This window comes from Daphnia magna, linkage group LG7 (assembly GCF_020631705.1).
Source record: "Daphnia magna isolate NIES linkage group LG7, ASM2063170v1.1, whole genome shotgun sequence".
Taxonomy (NCBI): domain Eukaryota; kingdom Metazoa; phylum Arthropoda; class Branchiopoda; order Diplostraca; family Daphniidae; genus Daphnia; species Daphnia magna.
In genome coordinates, this window is record NC_059188.1 from 9,429,539 (window position 1) to 9,456,456 (window position 26,918).

General features: G+C 40.5%; 1 protein-coding gene and 1 pseudogene across 1 annotated transcript; both read right to left on the bottom strand.

Moving 5' to 3' along the window:
• Positions 1-294: 294 nt before the first annotated feature.
• Positions 295-2,748, bottom strand: LOC116927530. The gene is made up of 3 exons (XM_032934569.2): positions 2,379-2,748; positions 867-1,724; positions 295-590 (listed from the first exon to the last, which is right to left on the bottom strand). The coding sequence occupies exons 1-3, from the start codon at positions 2,746-2,748 to the stop codon at positions 295-297; spliced, it is 1,524 nt and encodes a 507-aa protein (XP_032790460.1).
• Positions 2,749-11,701: 8,953 nt separating this feature from the next.
• LOC123474366 lies at positions 11,702-13,621 on the bottom strand (annotated as a pseudogene).
• Between the last annotated feature and the right edge of the window lie 13,297 nt (positions 13,622-26,918).

Sequence of the window (26,918 nt, forward strand, 5' to 3'; positions counted from 1 at the left end):
AGAAGCAATTTTTGTAGTTGGAGAATGTTGGTACATAGTTGTCGGTCCACCAAGTTTCGGATAGATAGGAAAAAAATCGATTCCAAAAATTTTGAATGATGGCCTGGCTTTGCAGAAATTGCTTTGCGGTTACGTCTACGTTTTCTTAATCTGATAACTTTAGCGGTGTATAAGGACGTGCCCCACCGTTTAGAAAGTGATTCGGTGTTAGGGGATCAGGATCGTCAGGATCCATGCTGAGATGAGTCAGTGGTCTTGAATTGAGCAAGGCGGCTACCTCGGCAACGACGGTTCTTAAGACACGATCAGTGACGAGGCGAGTCCCAACACTGATTTCATCGCACGTTTGCACGATTGAACCAATCTTTCCCATACTCCCCCGAAATGGGGCCGAAACAGAGGAGAAAAATGCCATTCTATCTGCTGACAGGACATTATGGTCTGGAGTTCTTCCAGAGCCTGGCGCAGTTCTTGCTCGGCTGTAACAAGGTTTGTTCCTTTGTGGCTGTAAATTTCCGGTTTTCTACGTACTCTGACGAACCGGGTGAAGCACAGTAAGAATTCTTCCAGACTGAGTCCATCTGAAGTTTCTAGATGAACAGCCCTGGTTGTTAGACACATGAAAAGACTGATCCATCGCTTTTCGTGCCTTACACCTCTTCCACCAACACGTACAGTAAGAGGACCGAAGTAATCGATCCCCGTGAAGGCAAAAGCAGGGCGATACGGGGTAAGCCGATGTACTGGAAACGATGTTATAAGGGGCGGCATTGGCTTCGACGATCGGCGTTTACAAGGCCAGCAATTATTCACGACTTATTTGATGGCTTTCCGACCAGAAAGTATCCAGTAACGTGAACGTATACTTGCTAACAACGTCTCAGCTTTCACATGCAAATTTTTGACGTGATGATCCCACACTATCCGTTGAGTCAACAACTGATCTCCTGGTAGCAGAATGGGATGTTTTGCTGAGTAGTCTACCGGGGCGTGGTGGATACGTCCACCTACCCGTAACTGTCCGACGTCGTCTAAAAATGGCTTGAAAAGACGAAGTTTAGATTTCAGCGGTAGTTCCAGGTTTTTTCTTAAGGCGTAGATTTCTTCATTGAAAGCTAACACTTGAGCACGTTTGACACAAATCACTAACGACGTTGACATTTCTAACGCCGTTAACTCCCCAACTGTCAGTTGGTCCCCACGTTTTCTGGATTGTGTATTTCTCACGAATCTCAAACAACAGGCTAGAGTTCTCTGAATTCTAAGCAAACTCGAACAGTTTTTTACGCACTGGTCTTCGGGATGGTTCTCATCTTCTGTTTTTACTGCCAAGATGCGAATAACATTCACGTCACTCTCTTTCGGCTCAGCAATGTCAACCCAATTGTTCCATTCAGATGGATCGAGTTGCAAGAACTGCGGTCCTTGATGAAACTGGAACAACTCGTTTACGTTCTGTGGGTCAATACCATGACTGCACAGGTCAGCTGGATTTTCGACTCCAGCTACATGACGCCACTGCCGACGATTGGTGTTTCTGAGGATTTTGCCAACACGATTGTTCACGAAAACTTCAAATTTGCACGTTCGTGAGTATATCCAACGTAACACTGTTGTGTTACTGTTGTGCGCACTTAAGTGTTTGGCTTTAGATTTCAGAAGCTTCATCGAGGTTCCTGGCTTTTTTATTGATAGGTTGTCGAGCAGCATCGAAAACGTTTCATCTAATTGGTTTGAGAGTTTATTAGCGTTAAACTGTCTGACTTTTTCTAATGAGGAAACTTTCTGTTCTATTTGGGGAAGTTTGGCGACATTGTATTCAATTTTCTGGATTGCTTCTTCTGTTGCTCTTTGTTTTTGTTCCAAAGCAGATATTCTTTTTTTTTTCAGTGCTTAAATTTCGGCATTGAATTCAGCAGTTTTGGTTTCAGGGGCTGCGTCATTGTGTGCTGCTTCGGCTTGGTGGCTCTCTGCGTCGTTTCTCCATTTTTGGTAAGTATTTTGACTCAGTTTTGTTTCTGCCTCTGTGAATGAGATTTTCTGGTTCATTTCAATCTTGATAATTGCTTCTTTTCTTTTCCACAGTGGGCAAACTGAATCTGTCGAGCAGTGCTCATAGCTGGTACAGTTGATACAGAATTTAGGATGTTTGCAGGCCTCAGTTTGCTCATGTTCCTTATGGCATCTTGGACAAACTGCCTTTAGCATGTATACTCGTTAGGAGTGGTTGATCCTCCAACATTTCTTACATTGAAGAGGACGAGGGATGTATTGTTTGATTGGGTAGCTCCAACCAGAGATCAAAAGGCTTCGGGGGATGGAGGTTGATGGAAAGGTAATTATGATTTTCGTTCTGTTGCTTGCCTTTGATGGGATACTTGTGTAGTTAACAGCTCCTGCGTCTTTCATTAAAGTATCCAGTTCAAAGGATTCATGGAGCTCAATCGGGATGCCATGAACCACTCCTTTGTTGAGCCATTCGGCTTCCACGCTGTTTACAGATACCTCGTGTTCCAGGATGAAGGTTGTTGACAGGATTTTCTGTTTTTGTTCTACACTTGTGGGGTAGAGAAGTAGGGCTGTGCCAGCTTGGTTTGTTTGAATTTTTAGGAGGTGACCAAAGATTCGGGTAATTTCTAGTGCTAGTTTAGTCTTTTGGGTATTGGATAGCTCACCAAGTGCTACATCAGGATTTCTTAATTTGAGGGTGACAGGTGCTATATTGTTTGGCTCAGGTAAGTTTTGCATTGTCCCACATAACACAATGCAGTCCGTCGGATGTCCGACAGATGTCGGGATCGGATGTTAAGTACATCTTTTTGATATCCTCCGGACAGCCCGATATCCGATTTGGATGTCCTATTGATGTAATTTTTTTTGGTTTTGACCGCCCTCAACAGTGCGTCGAATATTCTAAGGATGTCCGAACGGGCTTTCATTTGGCTATAAATATGACATGTATGGGACCTCTAATCTTGAAAAAACATTATGCTATATCAGAGTTTGAACTCGGGTCTCCCGCACCACAGTCGAATATTAATCCTCCTCGCCAATCTTTAGATTTAATACATATAATTTTTGAACAATCCTATCGAATTGTAGTAAAACACTTGAGTTTTTTTCGATAACAAATCACATACAGGATTTTTAAGAAATCAAGATAATGTCGAACTTAGGTTAAGTCAGAAGTGTGTAACTTGCAATTAAACAATTTATGCTAAATATTTTTTGAATTTTAAACTTCAGCATGATTTATTAAGTTTAAAGTAGTTTTTTATTATTATTATTATTATTGCTTGGAACCCGTAAGCTAAACGGAAAGCCTGTGCAAACAAACTCATGACTTACATATATTTTATTCATTTTTTGCAATAAATTTGAAAATAAACCATCCGGCAAATAGATAATTACTCCTTTATTTTTTTAAGTTTTCGTATTAATTGCTGGACTTAAAAAAAAATACTTTCAAGGGAAAAATTTGAACACGGTTAAGTTCTCCCCTTTTGGAAACAAAGAAATTTTGACAATTAATAATGAAACTTAGTGATCGGCCCCAATTAGTTTCAATCGAGTTAACCGCCCCGCACCGATAAAGTGCATTCGGGGTTGAATTTAGGTGCCACTTTTTCAACCGGGCCGGTGCGGAGAAAAATTTGAGGTTAACCCATTGTCCCGACGCAATTTTAAAAAATGCCGTTCTTTCGGTTTCAGAGTAAAAATCGGGGCAAGCGGGTAGAACGAGATATTATCGTGGTTGTTATCGGATCGATCGGGTGAAACAGTCAATCGATAATATTTTTTGCATTGATGAATCGATTGATTGCAATCCAAATGATTGCAAACCCCAATTGAATTCGGGGAGAAGAATTTTCCACCCCGAGCCACGCCTCGATGGCCCGAAATGAGAAACACGATTTGCAAAAAAGCGCCCCGATTGGCTCGAGGCCGATCCTTAAATGAAACAATTGAAAATCTTCTTGGCTGTTGGTAGGAGGTCCGTAGAATATAATTTTCGCACATCCATTGCACTTCCAAGGTGACTAGCCGACGGACATCCCTGGAACTACCCATTGAGTACATGGATATCTAAGGGATGTTCAGCCATGGTTCGGACATCCGACGGCAGAAATGTGCTAGATTTAGTTAGTTAGTTAGTTAGTTAGTTTTTTTTTTCTACTGGTTAGTTCTTGTGCGGATTTGAATGTACGGATTTGATAAAGTAGACCTGAGATTAACTTGTAACTTCCAAAAGAGCGTTTGAATACGTGTGTATCACTAGGTAGTTCAATCGGAAAAATTTGCTATCCAGTAAAATATAGTGTTGCAGACGACGATAATTTTAGATTTTTGTCTGCAATTTGTATTAATACTACCCAATAACAATAAATGTTTGTTATACTGCTTGCAATCTATAGATTATTGGCGCAGTGGTATAATACAAGTCTAGTGATTCTCATTCACTAGGTTCAAACCTAAGCGCAGTTTATATCTCAACGTTTTTATTTTGTTGGGAAAACCTTGCTTAAATGTTTTTTGACGGGATTTTAGAAATCGGTTGCACAACAGACCTATATTTTTTGAATTATAATGTTTCTTCTTGTAATTTGAATAAATATTTTAATTAAAAAAGAATTAGTAATTGCGGAGGCAACCCTGTTATCAATAGTGAACAAATTTGCTATCCAGCTAAATATAGTATTGCAGACAATGATAATTTTAGATTTTTTGTCTGCAATTTGTATCGATATTAACCAACAATAGTGAATTATTCTCAACTTACATAATATTTACTAACTTGAATAACATAGTGGTATAAGACGATGCTCATGATGATAAGAATTCATGTTCGATCCAGATAACCAACTTAATTTTTTTTAAAGCAAATTAGTATGGGAAAATGATGATTTGGCAGTCGTAATCGTTTATAATTTCAAGGTTTTACATTTACTATTTTCTATTTCCTATCGAAGTTTAAAACACAGATGGTAGAACTTGAAGGCAACAGTTGTATTTTCTTAAATACACAGCATTAAAAAAAGGAACAATAACAATGAACACATAAATTTAATGATGCACCATATATTTCTGATAACAAAATAAAACTATAAACGTAAATATAAATATAAAATGATATACATAAAACTAACTTTGCAACATACTGTTTAGCCTTAAGAAAAGCAGACGATGATCAGTTCAGATTTGTATTGTGCAATTTATATCGATATTCGGTAACAAAAGATTTGTTCTTTGCAAAGCAACTTTAAATACCGATTCAAAAGCGCTGTGGATGAAGACGGCATGCGCATGTAAAAGGTTCGGAGTTCAAATCCACCTATAGGTAAAAACTTTATTTTTAATTTTGTTTTGCACAATTTTTTTACAATACGTCATCTGTTGGATATCGGTAAAACTACTTGAAAAGTATCGCTACAACGATTTATCTAAAAATATCGACTATCTAACATTTATCAAAAAATATCGATAAATCGTTAAAAAGTTTAGATAGTCGCCAACACTATCGCCAACACTACTTCGAGCAATGCCGAGCGGTTGGTTTAGAGTAGTGGCTCTTCTACGACATAGAAGATTTTTTCTGTCACGAGCCGATAATCTCGTACCGCTTTCTTGGGGGCTCCAATCTCGTACCGATGATCTCCTACCGGTACGAGATAGATGGTACGAGATAAAAATGGTACGAGATAGGGGTAGACCGTGATAAGCTTGAAAAATTTTATTTCAAATGCAAAAAAAGGTAATCTAGTGCAAAATCTTAAATTCCATTTGATTAACTGTGTTGGAAATCGTTTACAATGACGACGTAAATTCATTCATGAATTTATAAATAGTGTAGTGGGAATTTTTTATAGTTTCTATATTCCAATCTTCTGAGACGATTTCATTTACCTTTTTTTTCAAGGTGTTTTTCACACGCATAGGGATAGTAAATGGCTGAGTGAGTGGATAGTTCTGTTAAAATTAAATTTTAGTCACGTCATTAGTTTTATTCTTAAAATTTTAGGTAGTAATTATTACTGTCAATTCCATGTTTTCAATTGTTAAATCTGATTCATCATCAGATAATTAATTATTTATAGTTAAATCTTCTTCGTTGTTTATGAATTCCTCGTTGTTGTTGATTTCCTGTCGAATCCCGTTTTCATTTGGAAATTTTTTCATCTCTTCTATCTCTGTTAATTATGTATGTATAATCATTTATTGTTAATGTTTCAAAATGTTTGTCGTAGAAATGTTGATTACCTATTTCTGGGTTATTTATTGTTAACTTCAGCTCTCCGTTCTCATTTTCCAATTTTTCTATTTGTTGGTTCTTGATGTGAATTTAGTGTTAATGATATATATATTTTTTAATTTTAAGTCGAATTACTTTATTTACCTTATTTAATTCTAAATCCTCTAATTGTTTTTTTGTATTTTTCACTAGCAATCTGATATCGAGTAAAAATTTGTTACATTTTTTAATACGCAGATTTTTAATATATATTGAACTTGTTATTTTTGTTTTCTTCTGTTATTCTTGCTAAATTTGCTTGAAGTTTTAAAATTATGGAAACTTAAGATGATTTCGATTCACATAGAAGTTTTTTTTTCTTCAGCTTTAATGAATAAATTTGTAAGCGAACTTACAACATCTATATTCACTGAAAAATATTTGAAAAGTAAGTATTTATTATAATTAAATCTTTATGTATAAATTATTAATAACAATAGTTCTATAACTCATAAAAAGTCATCAAAAGGAGGAAAGCCAGAATTCATTCCACGAGCTGTGATGGAACAAAAGCATCTAGAAAAAATCTAGAGTAAGTAAATTACAATACACGATATTTTTAATTAATTAAATAACAAAACCCTTTACCTTAAAATTCACAGAATCCATTGTTGAAGCTTGGAAAAACTGAAATGGAGCCACACCTGAACTCATACGTAAGCTAGCAATGAAATGTATTGGCCAATTGTTGAACAACAAGCGTAGACTACTACTAAATATGTAAATAAAACACAAAATTGTTAAAAAATACAATATATTCAAGAACTAGTACTGCATTTCTTTATCATAAAAAACACGTAGAATAAAAAATTTAATTGACAATAAAATAAATGCATATTAACACAATATTATTCAATAATAAAATAAAATATGTGACAACATAGACTATTTACAATTTCAATATACATATATTGCATATTAATTCACCTGTAAAGATGTCAAAAAAAATTCACTGGTCTACAAAATTAAAACTTCATCTATGTGATTTATCAACGGAAATTGAAAAATTTAAAAGTGAACTTACCGTAGCAAATTAAATGCCAAAATTTGTACAAGAAAAAACCAATGAACTAGAAAAGGTAAAATAAATTTATATAAACAAATTCACCTACCTGTAATTTTTCTATTCTTTTCACAGAAAATAACAATAGCTTAGATAAACCAATGTAAAAAAGAGCTGCCTTTGACATAAGAGAATCTTTTGATAAATTATCAATTCTCACTGATGTATCGATATATAATTTCAAATTTTATTTCAATAAATAAATTAATAAGATACACTTAGGAATTAATTGAAAGAACAATAATTTCATCAACAAACTACGAATTAGCAAAAGAACCATCAACACCATAATATTTTTCAACACCGAAAAATAAAGTAACCAATTATATGCATACAAATATTAAAACATAACCTACAAATGTTTAATTAGGAAAAAGAATCTACGTTTTTTGCAGAAACACCAAAACTATTTATTTCAACATTTGAAATATTGAATACTCCAATTTCAAATCCAAATATTCTCCCACTAGATGGCAGTAATTCATTACAATAAAGTTAAATACATTAATTTATTTTCATATATTTTTTGAACGTTTTACTTGTGAAATTTCTATAGTTGTTTCCCCAGAATATAATTTGGCAGCATAATTCATATATAATTTAAATCCATCCTTTCCCTTCCATTTACTTCTTAACATAATTCCAGAGCTGAGCCTAGCTCACCGAAACCTGAGCTTAGCTCAAGCTCACGTACGCTCAAGCTCAAAGTTTTTTAAAGTAATCGTCTAACGGAGAAAGCATAATACATCTGACAACAAGTGACGACGCCACACCACAAGGATGTGGTGTGGCTATGTCACTTGTCCACAACGGTGTAATTTTTCAAATTTTCTTCCTACTGTCTAGTAAGAGCGTAATATTGAATTCCTGTAAGCAAAAACTCAAATGTAGAGTGAATGAAATATCAAATACTACACCGAGTTGTTTATTTTTGGCGAGTCTTCGATGGAGAACTCTTCCATTTTCTACATGACATACCGTTTTGTTTCATGACGACGATTTATCGGAGTTGGAGTCCGACAAAGAAGTTTGTTTTGGTACAAAGACTAGTCCGGATGTAGTGGTGGCAACCTAGTTTTTTTTTGTTACTAGGTATTACTAGGTAAAATACCTAGTTTTTTTACAAAACTAGGTATTACTAGGTTATTTACCTAGTTTTCGCAAAAACTAGGTACGGTAATTGCAAAAAAAACTAGGTACTAGTTACTAGTAAAAGTACTTTAAAAAACTAGGTAAAATTTTTAACTAGGTAATTACCTAGTTATTTAGGTACCTAGTTTCAAAATTCAAACTAGGTACAACTTTTAAACTAGGTTCTTCAAAAATGTTTAATTTCCCAAAAAATCAAATGTAAACTGCAGTACCCATACCAAATAAAAAATTACCATAGACTTCGATTTTGAATATCTTTGTATTCCTTTATTTGAATTACTGAAAAAAAGAAAACAGATTAAGGGTTTATGTCAAATTTCTTATTGATTCTGAAAAGCGTTTGCGATTCTAGTAAAACTGATGCACGTTTGTTTTTTTGTCTTTGCAAGAAAGTCCACTGCAAGAAAAAGTCGCTCTGCGGATGCAGACGTTGCAGGCATGGCCAGATATTGCAATGCTATTCCAGACAGATTGGAAAACCTCCCTGACTTTTCGGTCCAGAAAGAAAAGGGGTCAATTTCCGCATCGAACTCTCCCTTGTCCAATATATCCAAGTAATCCTTAATCTCCATTTTTAATTCTACGACACTTGTTTTGCAACGCATGGCTGGACATGGAGTGTCAACAAGTCTCCTTCGTTTGAAGAGCTGCGTATGCTCTGAATCAGAACCAGACAGCAAGATCTCTGTGTGAACTGTGATTGGCAAAGTAATAGTTAGTTAGTCTAAAATTTGTTGTGAAAAATCTTGAAGAAAACGTGGTGAGACTGTGAGAAATGAGACGTGGTGAGGGACTGGGGGCGCGAAAAAACGTTGAGCAGCCTGCATAAAGAAATATCAAGTGTGTCACATAAAAATGAATAAAAAACATCGTTTTGCTATTATTTTGACAACGCTGCATAAAAATCAAAATTACCTAGGTAATTATCTAGGTAATCATTTTAAAAAACTATGTATTACTATTACTAGGTAGAAAAATGGACGAAAAACTAGGTAAAAGTAGAGAAAAAAAACTAGGTAATACTAGGTAACTAGGTAAAACTAGGTAATACTACCTAGTATTGCCATCACTATCCGGATGTACTAAAAAGCCGTTCACATACAGCGGAGTAGGGTAACGCGCTGTTGAATTCCCTGTATATTCAAATTTTTTTAAATTTATTGTTACTTAAAGGGTAAATGACATACTAAACTAAGAACTTGTTAATAAAAATCATACACAAAAAAAATGTTATGGTCGGAAAACGATCCAAGTCCTTTGGGGAGGTTTTAAGACAACTTTCGTTTAAAAAACGATCTGCCTCGTTTACTTCGGTAGAAGATCTTCTTTTAAAGCACTGAGAAAGCTTTTACTTGATCTTTTTCTGTTTGGTGAGCTATCAGCTTCACTGTCAATCCTGGTAGAAAAAAAAAATAATATATAGAATGAATGAGAAGTGAAATTTTACTGACTGTAACTCGACTGCGGCAGCAGTACGTCTTTGAACTTCGTTCTTCAGAAACTCTGTGTCACTGTCTTTGGTTTCCTTATCTCGTACCCAAAGATGTGGATCAGAAAGAGAGGCCAATCGTAAATGTTTTTCAAGGAAAAGATGATCAAATCTAGCACTTATGCTATTCAGTAAGCAGCCGACCAGAGACATACAATGACAGATGCTTCTCTGTTGTTCCATATCAATCAGTTTTTCTTTCAGTACCGTTTTAGGGCATTTCACATCCAAGTGACATACTTTCCTCATTCTGGAAAATATCTAATGCTTGTGAGAGGGGTTTCATACCCAAACAAATTCTTTTAAGAACTCTTTTTCAACAGCAGTCAGCTTAGTGATTTTAAAATGTTCAAAGGTTTCTTTCAGGGCATCATCTTTTTCATTTATGAAATGTTCAACTTTCACCAAACCATCGTAGTAACTATTCCATCTTGTAGCATTGCAAATTATGAAAAGTTCACCCAATTTGGACTTGATGAAGACCGATGCTAGAGAGTTTCGTTGTTGTTTGTTCCAAACACTTCACAACTTGAAATCGAGAGATTTTTTAGGTTTCAAGAATTGACGATTAGAAATTTTCTCCATATTCAAAAGTATTAATGTTAACTTGTAACAATAATTACTTTAATACCTACGATAAATACTTTTGAGGGTTAAACTTAGGCAGGTTCTATCACTGATTTATTTGAACTGACTTTGACACAATAATGGCGTCTGCTTCTACAGGGTGAAAAATTTGAACAACGGCTATTGCCGATATCGGCCACCAAGAAGGCTTTGCTTGGCAGCGACCCTGGCTGCCTACACGAAGTTTACAATTACAGCATAGTTTACAAGTCAAAAGTCGACATCGATGATGGAATTGTAAAGAATCGAGATCTCTGACAACAGAGAAACGATGGCCTTCGACTTTCTAAAAAGCCACCCCTCTGGTGCCCCAAGCAAGGGGAGTTGACCGTTGTGGAAAAAGCCACCTTGTTTTCGACAGTGTGGTCAAAATCTATTGCAATTTAAATCACAAATGATTTTAATCGCGATTTAAATAATTTTTTCATGATTTTACTTTTGATTTAAATCATTTTCAAATTTTGCGATTTTTTAAAATCAAAATCACCGTTTTTTGAAAAAATCTAAATTTTAATGCAAATTACAGAATCTTCATCATTCTTTCTCAAATATAACGATCATTGTCGGAATCGCGCCTGATACTTTTAGTTTTGTACTGATTGTTTGGGAGGATGGGGCCAATTGAAACGCGGGGTCAATTAAAACAAAAATCTAGCTCTTGGTGTTCCTAACGCTTACGTGCAATGGAGACGTTGGAGCAGAGATGAAATGAGGAGGATGATGTAATGAGGATGAAAATGACTTAGGGGAAAAACGAACGGCTTTATTCTGGGTTGAAGAAATGAGGGGGCTACAATTTCCACTAACGTGGGACAAAGAGAGAGAGAGAGACTGGGGGTACAGTGCCGGTCCACTTATACGACCACTTGGTGCAGCGGTCGTATAACCGGATGGTCGCATGAGTGGTCGGACGCTATAGTAGTAATTAGCAGGTGACGACTGATTAAAATTTGATATGATGCGATATCGTTTGGCTTGTCTCAGTACAAAAGTGTATGAAATATTAAAAATGTAGGCTCAAATCAAATAGAAACAAGACTAGAAAAAATACGCCATGACGAAAACAAACAGAATAAAAAAATTAAACATTTAGGATATGGGCGCGCAACTTTTGGGCAAGTTCAAGAAGAACAGGGTCATTAATAGGCATAGTAATGGCTTCAACAGCATATTTCAACAGATTATTACGCAAGTCGGTTTCGGGATCATACATATCTTCCTGACTAATTGGCTGACTATCACACTGGCTTATTGACATGAATGTATCTCCAACGGATGCGTTTAAAAACTCATCGACCTCTGTGACTAGCAGCAAATCATCATTTGCAACAATTTCAGGGTCATCTTCAAGATTGATCCACCTATTGACTAGATGGGCTTAATTGCCGTCAATTAAGTCGGCAAAGCCGGCTGAAACATGGACGTTAGATATAGCGTTGGTCAATTCGCGAACGGCAGACTCAATTTGCTTAGACCTAACCGGGCGAGCTTCAGGTGTTGAAGTCTCGGACAAATGTAGAAGGCATTTCGAATGACGCCAGCAATTAAGAATGACAGATTCAGACAAATTGTCCCATGACTGGCGAATAATCTGGCCTGCGTCTAAAATGGTAGCTGGACAACCAACACTGAGTCCTTTTCTTCCTTTTTTTATTGTACTGGCTAACTGCTGGATTCGTTCGATGTCATCATATGCCTCGATGAACTTTGAAAGCATTCGCTTTTTGTAATCGATCTTGACAGCAGATATGATTCCCTGATCGAGTGGCTGGTGAACCGATGTTGAATTGGGTGGGAAAAAGAAGACAGAAACCTAAGAAAAAATTATCATTTAGAATTAGAAAACTGAATTAAAAGGAAAGAAAAATAAATATTTACCTGCCCTGTAGGATCTTCACAACTCACATCATGGCCCGAGAAGTTATCCATAACAAGAACAACGGGCTCATCTGTCCAGTCACGAACGGCAGGCAAAAAAATATTTTCCCACCAATGTCGGTAGGCCAACGAATCAACCCAAGCATTTTTTTGGTTGATATAAGGGACTGGGCAAGGTGAATCACGAAAGCAGTGAGGTTTAACGGCTGAGCCGACAATCAGAGGGTCTACTTTGCAGGTCCCTAAAAAATTCAAAGTTAATTTGAATGTAAACGGTTTGCAATCATCAACGCATTTGTCAAATTAACTTACCATCAGCATTGACGCACAACACTAGTGTGACACGGTCTTTTGCCTTCAATGCTTTGGTCCCTCTAACTGTTTTCCGACTATCGTTGTAAGCGAGATAAGTCCGCGAAGGCATGGCGCGGTAGAACAACCCTGTCTCGTCCATATTAAAAATGTTTTTCGGATCATAATTGATCAACTGGACACGCAATTCACGCATAACCGGCTCAATCGCGGCCGTGTCGACATCGCCAGCCTCTCCGTAAAGGCGAATGCTCGCGCCAACTTCATAGCGCCTTCGCCAATTTCGGAACCAACCATCCGATGCTGAAAACCCAGAATCACCACGGATTTCAGCTTCACGTAACGCACGAGCTTGAATGTGTGCACGTGAAATCGACAATGGTTTGCATCGAAATTTTGGATTGCGCATCTCTGTAAACCAGGTGTAAACTGCATCGTCGAGTTCTTTGTTTTCGGACCTATTCTTCGTTACCTTAGCCGATAATTTTAAATCACCACTATCTACACCTTTTAAAATTTCATCTTGGTTTTTCCTATCTGCTGCACTTGGGATTTTGAAATGTCGAACTCGATCGCAATTTTACGTTGGGAATTGCCACTCTTTAACATGTCAATAACCTTCAGTTTATCTTTAACAGATAGAGGAGCTCTTACTCTCTTAACTTTAAAACCGTCACGTTGTCTAGCACTAAAAGTCTTGTTACGCGGATCTAAATTTTCTTTTGCTTTTCCCATTCTTCACGAGTACAATAGCGATGCGTTCTGATCCACTTACAACAGAACACTGGATGACGTAATGCTCTTTTGTTCAAAAAAGTCCAGCCCTCTCATCTTAATGAAGGTCAATTGTCATTTTAAAAAATAGACCTCGAAAAGGGATTAAAATAATCCAACTGTCGGTACATTTAGCGGCATAAAAAATTGAACAGGGGCTGTTCGCGCCAAAAAGGGGTGCAAGCAGAAGGGTGGTCGTATAACCGGGTTGGTCGTATGAGTAGGCGGTCGTATAAGTGGACCGGCACTGTACTAATTAATTCGCTACTTGATTTACACTGAACAAAAAAAGGGGCAAGGGCTTCTTAAAGTTAACATAAATTTAAAGGGCCCTTGCCACCTACAATCCTGCCCGTGAGGGCAGCACCGTAGGTGACACTTGGCGTCTGACAAAAATTTTGAAAAATTGGTTGAAGAATAGATAATTTCTACACAATTATATTCTTTTTTGCTGAATTAAATCAGTACTTTAGTTGGGGGGACCAAAAATTCACGAAGTGTTTCATTTGAACCCATTCTACCCTACACTAATTTTGCCCTTGCTATCAATCAATTGCAAAAAAATTAAAAAAAATAATTACGAGTTTGTGGATGAAAATGACGATTTCTCATTGCTTTGCTCACAAACATATGGTTATATTCAAGCAAAAAATTTTGAAGTGGTTTTGATTTTGATTTCGAAATCGATTTAAATCATTTTTTTCATGATTTTGATTTATGATTTAAATTGCGATTTAAATCAATTCTAGAAAATGATTTGATTTGATTTAAGATTTGGATTTTAGCAATTTTGGCGAAAAGATTTGATTTAGATTTAAATCTTTTTTTCATTGACAACACTGGTTTTCGAACAAAAAAGAAGGTTGTAACGCACCTGACGTGCTTGCAGGCGCGTTGCAGAGAAATATAAGAGAATTTACTTGGGGGGGGGATTTAAGCACACTGTATTTTCTGTGAGAAAAAGTGGGGATAAAACGTAGAGGACAAAAACGTAAGGACGAACTTTCTTTAAATTGAGGCAGGGAAAAATCAAAACATAAAAATTGAATGGATAGACGAGATAACTTGGTTACAAAAAAGACAAGACTGTCAAAACAGAAAACGAGAACACCCGACGACGACTTAGAAGGCCCTTGCCTCCAAAAGCCCTGCCTGATGAGGGCAGCACCTTAGGTGACAGTGGGCCCACCTGTCTACAGATACAGAATACCAAAAAAACCACCACGAAAATTGAAATAAAAAGGAGGGAATCTTCTTCCGGCCGCCACGCCAATGTTCACGTGTCTTATTGGGGCAGCAGCTCTCGGTAAGTCTCACGAGAGCCGCACACAGCTGGTGATGTTTCCATGAGTTGCAAATCACATAATACCGGAGATGCTTGCAGTCTCTTAACCTGGAATGGCCGGCTATCACCACCGGCAGAAAACAGCCGTAACACCGGCGGTGTTTGAAGAACACCTTCAGTCGCTCTGCATTCGAGAGACCCATGAATTCCCTACATTCCGATGCAAAAAGACCGCAACTGGATGATCCAAATTTCCCTAAATCGTGAGGCAGGAAACACTTCACCGATGGGGTGAACCTGGGTACCACGGGCGGTGGTAAATCCATGTTGGTAAGCTGAGCGACGGGAATTCCATTCTCCTTTTTTTCTTTTCACGTAAGAGAGACTCCACAAACTTATGCAATAAGGTCTCTCTTTCTTTCAAATAGTGTACGTGTAGGTTGACGAGATCTCGACCCACGTTGTCGATTTCTTCGTCAAGACTCACTATCATCCTTTGATGGCGGTACACTTGTTTTACGGCCTCTTCCCTGGCCATCACGAGCAAATGTTGTTTGTCACGAAGGTTTTTCGTACACTCACTTTCCATGTCACTGGATTCTTTAAGAGAAGCCTTTACTGATGGCCCAGATAATGGGGGACACTCGGCCATTTTAGAAAAACGTTTGCGTAAGCACTATTCAGATAAGGTGAAGGTTCACGTGTGAGTCGCGTGGGTCGTTGGAAACTGTGATGCCGATCGTCTGCTAGCCTTGTGAGCGCTTAACGGTATCTGTGCAATTTAGCAGTAATAAACGGAAATTGCACAACCTGGCGGACGATTTACGCAATATTGTATGAAGTTCAATATAGGGGGCGACGAAAGTTTCCACACTACCATCTCGAACAGCTGTTTTACCTACACAATTGTTTGTAACGTGTATAAAGCTAATATTTCTCTACAAGTAACTGAGTTTTACACTATTTAATGATCAGTACAATCCATTTTACCCCTTGCTCTTTGGCCGTAGCTAAAACACAGAGCTTTGTCACAGGGCGTAAAAATGGGTTTTTGTGGTTAACAAGCTTCACTTTAACCACTCTAACGACATTGTCAGCGGCACTGGGCATTATTTCTATCACTTTGCCTAATGACCACTGCCCACGTAAGGCATTTGATTAAATAACAAGCACTATATCCCCCACAGTAACATTAGGCCGATTTTCGGCCCACTTTCTTCTTTCAGTCAGATGAGGAACGTATTCACGTAGCCATCGATTCCAAAAATGTTGAATGATGGTCTGGCTTTGCAGAAATTTCTTTGCGGTTACGTGTACGTTTTCTTCATCTGATAACTTTAGCGGTGTATAAGGACGTTCCCCACCGTGTAGAAAGTGATTCGGTGTTAGGGGATCAGGATCGTCAGGATCCATGCTGAGATGAGTCAGTGGTCTTGAATTGAGCAAGGCGGCTACCTCGGCAACGACGGTTCTTAGCACACGATCAGTGACGAGGCGAGTCCTAACACTGATTTTCATCGCACGTTTGCACGATTGAACCAATCTTTCCCATACTCCCCCGAAATGGGGCCCATACTGAGGAGAAAAATGCCATTCTATCTGCTGACAGGACATTATGGTCTGGAGTTCTTCCAGAGCCTGGCGAAGTTCTTGTTCGGCTGTAACAAGGTTTGTTCCGTTGTAGCTGTAAATTACCTCCGGATTTCCACGTACACTGACGAACCGGGTGAAGCACAGTAAGAATTCTTCCAGACTGAGTCCATCTGAAGTTTCTAGATGAACAGCCCTGGTTGTTAAACACATGAAAAGACTGATCCATCGCTTTTCGTGCCTTACACCTCTTCCACCAACACGTACAGTTAGAGGACCGAAGTAATCGATCCCCGTGAAGGCAAAAGCAGGGCGATACGGGGTAAGCTGATGTACTGGAAGCGATGCCATAAGGGGCGGCATTGGCTTCGACGATCGGCGTTTACAAGGCCAGCAATTATTCACGACTGATTTGATGGCTTTCCGACCAGAAAGTATTCAGTAACGTGAACGTATACTTGCTAACAACGTCTCAGCTTTCACACGCAAATTTTTGACGTGATGATCCCACACTATCCGTTGAGTCAACATCTGATCTCCTGGTAGCAGAATGGGATGTTTTGCTGAGTAGTCTACCGGGGCGTGGTGGATACGTCCACCTACCCGTAACTGTCCGACATCGTCTAAATATGGCTTGAAAGGACGAAGTTTAGACGTCAGCGGTAGTTCCAGGTTTTTTCTTAAGGCGTAGATTTCTTCATTGAAAGCTAACACTTGAGTACGTTTGACGAAAATCACTAACGACATTGACATTTCTAACGCCATTAACTCCCCAACTGTCAGTTTCTCCCCACGTTTTCTGGATTGTGTATTTCTCACGAATCTCAAACAACAGGCTAGAGTTCTCTGAATTCTAAGCAAACTCAAACAGTTTTTTACGCACTGGTCTACGGGATGGTTCTCATCTTCTGTTTTTAATGCCAAGATGCGAATCACATTCACGTCACTCTCTTTCGGCTCAGCAATGTCAACCCAATTGTTCCACTCAGATGGATCGAGTTGCAAGAACTGCGGTCCTTGATGAAACTGAAACAACTCGTTTACGTTCTGTGGGTCAATACCACGACTGCACAGATCAGCAGGATTTTCGACTCCAGCTACATGACATCACTGCCGACGATTGGTGTTTCTGAGGACTTTTCAACAACACGATTGTTCACGAAAACTTCGAATTTGCACGTTCGTGAGTAAATCCAACGTAACACTGTTTGCGAGTCGGTGTGAAAGATAATGTTTTGTAGGTCCATTCCTAGCTCTCGACAAACGGTGAGGGCTATGTTCAGACCTTTAGCTGCTGCTTGAAGCTCCAGCCTAGGAATTGTAAGGCCTTTGACTGGGGTGACTTGGGTTTTCGACATGACGAATGACACGTCTATCGAATGTTCGTCATAGACCGAACGGAAGTAAGCCACAGTTCCAAAGCATTTCGAACTTGTATCCGTAAATAGATGCAGCTGCTGCTACTTACAGCTCCCCCAATTGAATCTGTAACACCATGGCACTGAAAGCGTCTCAAAATTTTCAAGATGCTCGTACCAGTGTAGAAAAAGTTCACGTAATTCTTCGGTTAGAAGATCATTCCAGCCAATCCTGGTTTCATACGTCCAGATTTCTTGAAGGAGAGACTACATCAAGAAGGTTACAGGCGCTACGAGACCCAATGGATCGTAAACACTGGAAATTATGCTTAGGAACGTTCGCTTAATAAGAGTGTAAGGGTTTGATGACTTGGGAATTTTGAACGTTAACATGTCTCTCTCCCCATCCCACATCACGCCAAGGGTTCTTTTAACGGGCAATTTATCCAGGTCGAGATTCAGAGTTGGTGTTGCGACCCCGAACTCACGTAAAGCTGCCATCACGTTTCTTGATGACGACGTCCACTTTGTGAGGGTAAAACCACCCAACTGAAGAAGGTTCTTCATTTGGCGGGCCCGTTTAACTACATCATCTTCGGAATCAAAGGAGTCAAGGTAGTTGTCGACGTAGAACGTACGTCGAACACTGTCTGCAGCTTCTGGAAACTGGTCACAATGATCGTCTGTTGTTCAGTTCAGGGCGTAGATACTGGTAGTTGGGGATGAAATTGAGCCAAAAACGTGAACGGTCATCTGGTATGTCAATGGAGCTGTACTGCTTTCTGGCGTCCGGTAAACAAAACGGTAGGCTGACTGATCTTCTTCGGGAACTTGAACCTGATCAAACATCTTCTCGATGTCTGCAGCAACCGGGATGAGATTTTGCCGGAACCGGATAAGAACACCCAACAAGCTAACCAGCAAGTTGGGACCCGCAGAAGATTTTGGTTGATCGATGTTCCGCCATACTCGGCAGCTCCATCGAAGACAACACGAACTTTTGTCGATGAGCTAAACGGACTCATGACTCCGTGTTGAGGTAGATACCACGTTTTGTTGCTTTCCTTCAATGCCTCTTGAGTCGTGAGAAGCCTAGCATGTTTTAATGCGATGAACTCCTGGTCTACGGCATCCTATTTTCGGGTAAGGTCAATCGCTCGATGGAAAGGCCTCTCGAGTGCATAAAGCCTTTTCAAGGCAGACGTCCGATTTTTCGGAAGGTTTACGTCATCAGCCTTCCACATCAAGCCGATTTGGTAGCAATTACATACTTTTCTTACAGTACGGTCGGGGATACGTTTTCCTCGCAGGTCGTCTTCGTAAAGAACTGGCGGTTCTTCTTCGACGTCCTTTGCCTCGAGTTGCCAGAATCTCTTCACTAACTCTTTCAGGTCTTCGCTTCGTTCTTCTGACACAATGTGTGCGATGAACGGGATATCGGTGTTCTGTGGGCCCGCTGGACCACCCAGACACCAACCAAACGAAGGCGATGGGCCCTGTTGTTCTAGCCGGCGGCCTGATGGAAGCGACATGATCGTTGGCCGATGCTACGTCGATTCCGATGAGTACGGTTACATCCTCCAGTTGAACGTTCGGGACATCAATACCACGTAGGTGTGTCCAAGATTCAAGCTGACAAGGGTCGATCGAAGAGTTCGGCGTCACCTTCAATTTGTCGATGGCGTAAGCATGCTTGACTTCAAACTTGCTCGTTCCGTCACGAGATGAAATTGGGAAGTGTACTACGGAAGCACAAACGTTAGACGTGGCCCCATCGTACGATACAACGTTGATGCGTTTAGACGGCCCAATGATTCCAAAATTCTTTACTACATCACTCCTAATCAGTGTGGTGTCCCTTCCGGTATCCAAGAAACCGTAGGTGTCGAACCACCTTCCACCAACATCAATGCGCATTGGTACGATCTTAAAACGTACACGTCGCTTTGAAGGCTCCAAATGGGTAGCTGTCCCAAGGAATTCCATCGATGTTGGCATCGATGGAGTGTGTTGATCTACTGACTTCCACTGTGGGATGAATTCAGCTCCATGAAGCAAGGTATGATGTCTCGAGCCAGTGCAACCACTAATGGTGCATTTGACGTCTTTCGGACACTCCTAACGTTCGTGGTTTCCGGTGAGGCATAGCAAACACCTTCCGGACTTGAAGATTTTCTCCGCCTTTTTTTCTGGGGGGAGAGAGGTGAAAGCGGTGCATTCGATAAGGTTGTTGGCCTTGCCGTGGCATACCAAGCATTTCCAATGCTCCTTCTTCTCGGCTCTTCTCTTCTCCGTGTGCGGTCGGCTCCTTGGAGGCACGGTTGCTGGGAAAGATACTGCCATTACTTTCGAGCCTTCCGTTGTCGATACGTGGCCAATGGTGGATACATGAGGAACGCTGAGTCTCTTGACTGGCTCCTTTTCATGGAATCTTACGTTTTTGGACGTCGACGTGGGCAAAGACTCGAATACGTTTTTACCATGTTGTTTACTCATGGATTTTAAAGTTACCCAATCATCCAGGTCAAGGATGTTCAATTCTGCTCCCGCCACCTTACGTTTCTCGCTCCACTTGTCCCTCAGGAATGCCGGCAGCTTCGCTTCAATAGCCATCAGGTTAGTGCGGCTGTGAAGTACCTGCGCATACTTGGATTGGGATAGGGTCGCCACTGCACCATGTAGACGGTTCGCGAAGGATTTTAGGTTGCCAGCTTCTTGATTCTTCACTGGCGGAATCTGGAGCAGGTCATATAGGTTTCGTCTGGTCCATAATCTCGGTTCGGCCATAAACTGAATCGAGACGTTCCCACACAACGGAATACATGGAACCATCAGTAAGGCATTCACCGACTTCGTTACGAACGTCTTCTGTTAGGAACTCTTCAACAATAAACAGGAGGATTGGAGAATTTGCAGAACCCCTTTCATACAAGGCCTCTTAAAATTAGCCTTGAACCGAGCGTAGTTCTTAGGATTTCCATCGAACGGAACGATCTTGAAGTTAGGGTGATGCCGTGGCCATAATCAACACCAGGAGGATGATCGACGTGATCCCTGGTGCTATTACGTCCAGGTGATATGGTCTCTTCTGGGCCCGTAGGGTCGCAACTTGGATACGTGAACGTACGTTGTCGTTGCGGCTGCTCCGGGGAAGAGACGTCTGCATCAATCAATCCTCTGCGATGATGTATAATGGCCTCAAGTGACGTCCTTGGTGACTGTGGTGGGACATTCTGACGTCTAAGCGATGTTTCAGCTGATGGCTGCGGGGGCAAATTCTGGCTACCAACCGGCCTGTCAGAAATTGTCTGACTGGCAAGGCGCTTATCCTCGTCGTATTGACGCTGTAATGTCTTCAGATGTTCTGCATTAGCATCCGTATCCATTTTAAGACCCTCAATTTGAGAGCTTAACTCGGTCTTGTTACGGTCGATCTTGCCATCCAAGGCATCCAACGTCTGACGTGAGTCTCGAACTAGCTGAGTGGTGACTGCAATCTCGTTGGTTGTTACGTTGGATCTTTCCAGAAGCTTGGCCAACTTCTCGCCCATGCCCTCTAATGCATTGGTCAACATTTGGGCGGACGACGCTGCGCTGCTCTCCATCTGTTTAGTAGCCTCTCCTAGCTTGATCTCTAGTATCATCAAGCTGTTTGTGGGTCTCAAATTCCGTGTAACTGACTTGGGGTGAAGAACCAGTCAGCATAAATGGGGTTGGACCTCTTCTCGACGTCACTTCACTCCAGTGTTTCGGATTTTCTAAATTTGCCGGATTTGACTCAAATCCAAATCATTGCGTGTGTTTTGAAATCCGTTCCAAATCTTAAGCTCGAAAAAATCAGCAAAATCCAATCCAAATCAAATCCAAATCCAAATCCAAATCCAAATCATTTTAAATTTGAGAAAATCCGTTCCAAATCCGATCCAAATCCGATCCAAATCCAATCCAATTCACAATCTATTGTTAATTTTATGATTGCAACATGTAACACATAGTTACATACAAATTCTTCTACATATTTCTGTGTCAAGGTAAAAATGTTTAAAATTTCCTTTTAATTTTTTTGACTTTAATCCCTAATTTAACATCAAATAAAAACCCAAGACTTAATTGGATTAGTTTACTTTTTAATAGAAGTTTTGCTAAAAAGTCTGTTCGACTTTTGATTTCTTACAAAATCCATATTAAAAAAAAACTATAATAACAGGTTCCTTTAGATTTCTTAAGTTGGATTAAATCTTTTTATTTCTGAGTATTCTGACTGACAATGGTGAAAACAGCAAAAAAACAAAGAGTTAGCCACAATTCATCATTTTTGTTTGACAGGAGTCACAGGACTCATAAGTTTCATATTTCGCTTTATGAAAAGCATTTTCGCGAAGAGAGGAGGCTTAATGCGATTTCTTTTAGCCGTTGCAATGTCCGTGGCGGTGCTAAAGACCCGTTCGATCTCTCCTCCCGAAGCGGGCACCCCGAAGGGCTCCCTTGCTATCAAAGCCAACAACGGGAATCGATGGGCGTTTACTTTCCAATAACCCAAGGGACTAAAGCGCAAGTCAGAAGGACGATCATTGTCAGGAGAATCTGGACCACTTGACTGGTACACTGGTTCTGAGAGGTAGAGTTCAAATTCATCAAGGACCTTTGATGCGCAAGCAGATTGAGCCCTTTTCTGGATGACCGTTGAAAATAGAGCCCGAGTCAAGGTTTGGCGCTTAGACGGAGGTGAATTCATTGCCCTACCTGCCGTGCCCTCTTGAATTTCTTGGGAGTCTCCTAAATTATAAAAACCAAATGTTTAATATTGTGAATTCGTTTTTCGGTTAAAAATGGTCCGTACGCAAATGTTTGTATCGGTATTCCAGTTCGGATCTAATGGACTGCAAGACATCGTTCTCAACAAGACCAGATGACTGAATCCTTCTTCTTTATAAAGGATTTGGATTTGGATTTGAAAAAATCCGGGTTTTTGTTGGGGGGATCAAATCCGATCCAAATCCAAGCCATTGAAAAATAAGGCAAAACCAAATCCCTTAAAAATCCGGGAGGATTTGGATTTGATTTGAAAAAAAAAATCCGAAACACTGCTTCACTCGTCGTGATTTGGCTGTGTGACGTTCCAATGGAGCTGGCAGATCGGCTAGATGACAGGGCATATCTAATGGCAAACTGGATAGTACCTTCATGATCCGTGTCGAACTGTACTTCCAAATTTTCACATGCCTATCGCTGCTTTTCTGAAACGTCGGGTATACATTCGGTATATTCTCGATGTAGGGTCTTGACTTCGGAGTAGATACGAATTAATTCGTCTCGCCATGCTGCTACTTGCACTCTTGGCAACCTGATGACCCACTTTTTGTGATCCACCACTGCCTTTCTGAGCTGGTTTGTTAACTTTGTATGAGCCGACTTTCTTCTGCGTCGTTTCCTTTTTATGTCGTATTCCGGGAGGAGAGGCATTTCACTCTTCGGTGCTTCGATTTTGGTTTCGTCGACCTTTACGACAATGCGAGCTGATTCCATTTCTTCGGTGGAAGGTACAGAGTCACTCATGACGTAGGAAATGCTAGCACACAATCAAAGAGTCACACGTTAACGGATGTCGAAGATTCACTTAGATACGTCGACACACAAGTTAGATTCGCAACACGTGTTGGACAGGGCTTTGCCTTCAAGCAGACGTGAACGTAGCGTAAAAGTTTTTACAAGGTAAAAATACCCGACAGTTTTGAAAGATGAACAACGTTTTACAAGCGAATACGGTAGAAAATGCACGTGTTCGTTAAATCCCGGGTTTCTGCACAATTTGTAACGCACCTGACGTGCTTGCAGGCGCGTTGCAGAGAAAGATAAGAGAATTTACTTGGGGTGGGTGGAATTTAAGCACACTGTATTTTCTGTGAGAAAACGGGGGGACAAAACGTAGAGGACAAAAACGTAAGGACGAACTTTCTTTTAAACGAGGCAGGAAAAAATCAAAACATAAAAATTGAATGGACGGACGAGGTAACTTGGTTACAAAAAAGAGAAGACTGCCAAAACAAAAAACGAGAACACCCGACGACGACTTAGAAGGCCCTTGCCTCCCACAGCCCTGCCCGATGAGGGCAGCACCGTAGGTGACCAAGGTCGAGTTGACCGTTGGAAAAGACGCTACCGCGATTCCCACGCCAGCCAGAAGAAAAAGATGCTTCCTTAAAAAACCATAAATAGAACAGCGCGTCAGTCTTCGAAGTTTTTTGGTCTGTCCAGTCTTCACGACAATTTTCTGCTGCAGTAGTTTTATCGATTGGGCTGTGTCTTCACGGATCGTTTTTTATTCTCCATCGTCGCTTATAGTTCAATACAACATGCGGTAAATCCCAACCCCAATTTATCTTATTATTTTTTTTAGTTTCGTTTTTGTGGTAGTTAACGCGTTCCAAGCGCGTGTAAACCATTACAGTCTCCCGTTTACGGGAGACTGTAATGGCTATGCTGTAATTGTAAACTTCGTGTAGGCCGACAGGGGCGCTGCCAAGCAGGGCCATCTTGGTGGACGATATCGGTAATAGCCGTTGTTCGAATTTTCCCCCCTGTAGAAGCAGACGCCATTATTGTGTCAAAAGTCAGTTCACATAAATCAGTGATAGAACCTGCCTAAGTTTAACCCTCAAAAGTTTTTAATCGCAGGTAATAACGTGATTATTGTTACAGGTTAAGATTACTACTTTTCAGTGATGACAATTATAGTCTGTACACTTCCTCGAGCTTTTGAAAATTTCCTCTCAGTCTGGGGCAACGTATCCGCAAGTGAAAAAACCATGCAGCTACTTACGTCACGACTACTGAGATAAGAGAGCGTAAAGAAGCGATGGTCGAATGAAGATAATGCAACTACCGAAAATGCTTTTGTTGGGTAGAACAATCATCCATCATCCTCTACACAGAGCAGTTCAAGAAGAGGAAGAGGAAGAAGAGGTGGATACAACAGATTCGCTGATAAAGAATGCACATACTGCAGTGGACCATCACGATTCTCTCACACCTACGAGGTTTGCAGAGTACGCTTGAGGGACCAAAAGAAAAAGAAAGAACAGGCAGCAGAAAGTTCTACCGAGTCATCTTTCGCGTCCGTTTTCCAACAAGACAATTGCTACCTCTCATCATCGCGGATCATATCGCTCATGTGGTCACGCTGGATTGCTGATTCAGGAGCAACAGCCCATATGACGGACCAACGAGAAGTATTTTCCAACTTTTTACCGTTCTCCCATTCTCAATCTAATTTAGTTAAAGGCATCGGAGGAGCTAAGTTATTCACCAAAGAACGTGGAAATGTAAAAATGTCAAAAATCGTCAACGGTATCCGAGGCAAGGCCACTACCAAGAACGTTTTATACGTCCCTAACCCTAGTGCCAGCTTAATCTCAATCACTGCAGCTACAAGAACCGGGATGACTGTCATATTTTCGGGAGAGCAAGTCCATTTCACTCGCCACAACGAAGTCGAAATGACAGGAGACCGCATTGACAGAAAACTGTACTTCCTAAACATCGAGATTCGCCAAGAAGATCAACAGTACAAAGAAGAGACTGCCAACCTGGTAGATCTCAAGACATCCACCATTGAAATTTGGCACCAGCGTCTCGCTCATTTGAATTATAAAACCATTCTTGAAATGTCAAATTCAGACCTAGTCGACGGTCTTTCTCTCCCAAAAACCTGCCATATCCCAGAAGATATCTGCCACGGCTGCGCATTTGGAAAAATACAAAGAAAATCTTTCACCGTCGGTAGGACAAGTGCTACATACGTTGGCTAGCTCGTCCACTCAGACTTTTGTGGACCAATGCAAACCCCATCACTAACTGGTGCAAGGTATTTCCTTCTATTTTAAGATGACTGTAGTGGCTGGAGACAAGTGTATTTTCTCCAACAGAAATCAGAAACTCCCGAAAAGTTCAAACAGTATGTCACCCTACTTCGAAGCGAGACCGTTTATTTTGTCTCTACATCTTTCGCGACTGGCTATTAAGAAAAGAAATAAGACACGAGACCAGCGCTCCCCATTGTCCAGAACCGAATGGCGTGTCCGAACGTGCAAACCGCACAATTGTTGAAGCCGCACGCAGCCTCATCCACGTAGAAGGTCTCCCGTTGAAGTTCTGGGCAGGGGCAGTCACCTGTGCAGTGTACATGCTGAATCGAGTGCCATCAAAGGCAAGTAAACTCACACCGTTTCAGATTTGGCACAAACAAAAACCATACCTCACAAATCTACACGTATTTGGATCTACTGTGTTCGTACTTATCCCAGCAGCTGAAAGAAGAAAACTCGACCCAAAAAGCACCAGATGTATCTTCATTGGATACTGTCAACCCAAAAAGCTCATCGTTTCTGGGACCCAGTAGCGTGCAAGGTAAAAATAGGCCGAGATACAATTTTTGACGAGAACAGCTACTTCGATCCTTTCAGTACCATGATACCACCAGCTGAGGGAGAGCATGTTCTACTGAACCCTTTCCCCCATCCGCAATGCAATGGACACCATTCAAAATAATCAACTGGATGTATCAACAACAACTCCAAGCATCGACCAACAAGCTGATGAACCACTACAGGATTCCGAGTCTCCACCTCTGGATACAGTAGTAAGATTACAGAATACGGTGCCCTCACCTCCAGAGACAAATCCAAACACCATTACCCATTCACACGCCAATACAACGTTAAGATGAACCCAGCTTGTGAGTCCAACACCAACCACCGGGCAAGGTGAACGCCGGTCGAGACATCTTCAAGGTATTGCAACACTTCATTCAGTAATTCATCCTCACGACGATTATTACGAGCCATGCAACTACAAAGATGCCATTTCGTCACCCGACGCCCTCCTTTGGTTAACAGCGATACTTGAAGAGTACCAATCTTTGATTTAAAAAATACCTGGACACTAAAAAATCTTCCACCAAACCGCAGTACCATTAATACTAGGTGGGTATTCAAAGTAAAGCCAGGTACTATCGGAACCACACAAAGGTACAAAGCGAGGATGGTGGCCAAAGGATTTACACAACGACCAGGAATCGATTACAATGAGACTTTTTCCCCTGT

Excerpts from the sequence above, each read along its gene's own strand:
- LOC116927530 (XM_032934569.2), bottom strand. The coding sequence starts at position 2,748 with ATGCAAAACTTACCTGAGCCAAACAATATAGCACCTGTCACCCTCAAA. Across the intron at positions 1,725-2,378 it reads AGGAGCTGTTAACTACACAA|ATGAAACGTTTTCGATGCTG; the intron begins GTATCCCATCAA and ends CAAACCAATTAG. Across the intron at positions 591-866 it reads AGCTGAGACGTTGTTAGCAA|AAACTTCAGATGGACTCAGT; the intron begins GTATACGTTCAC and ends CTGTTCATCTAG.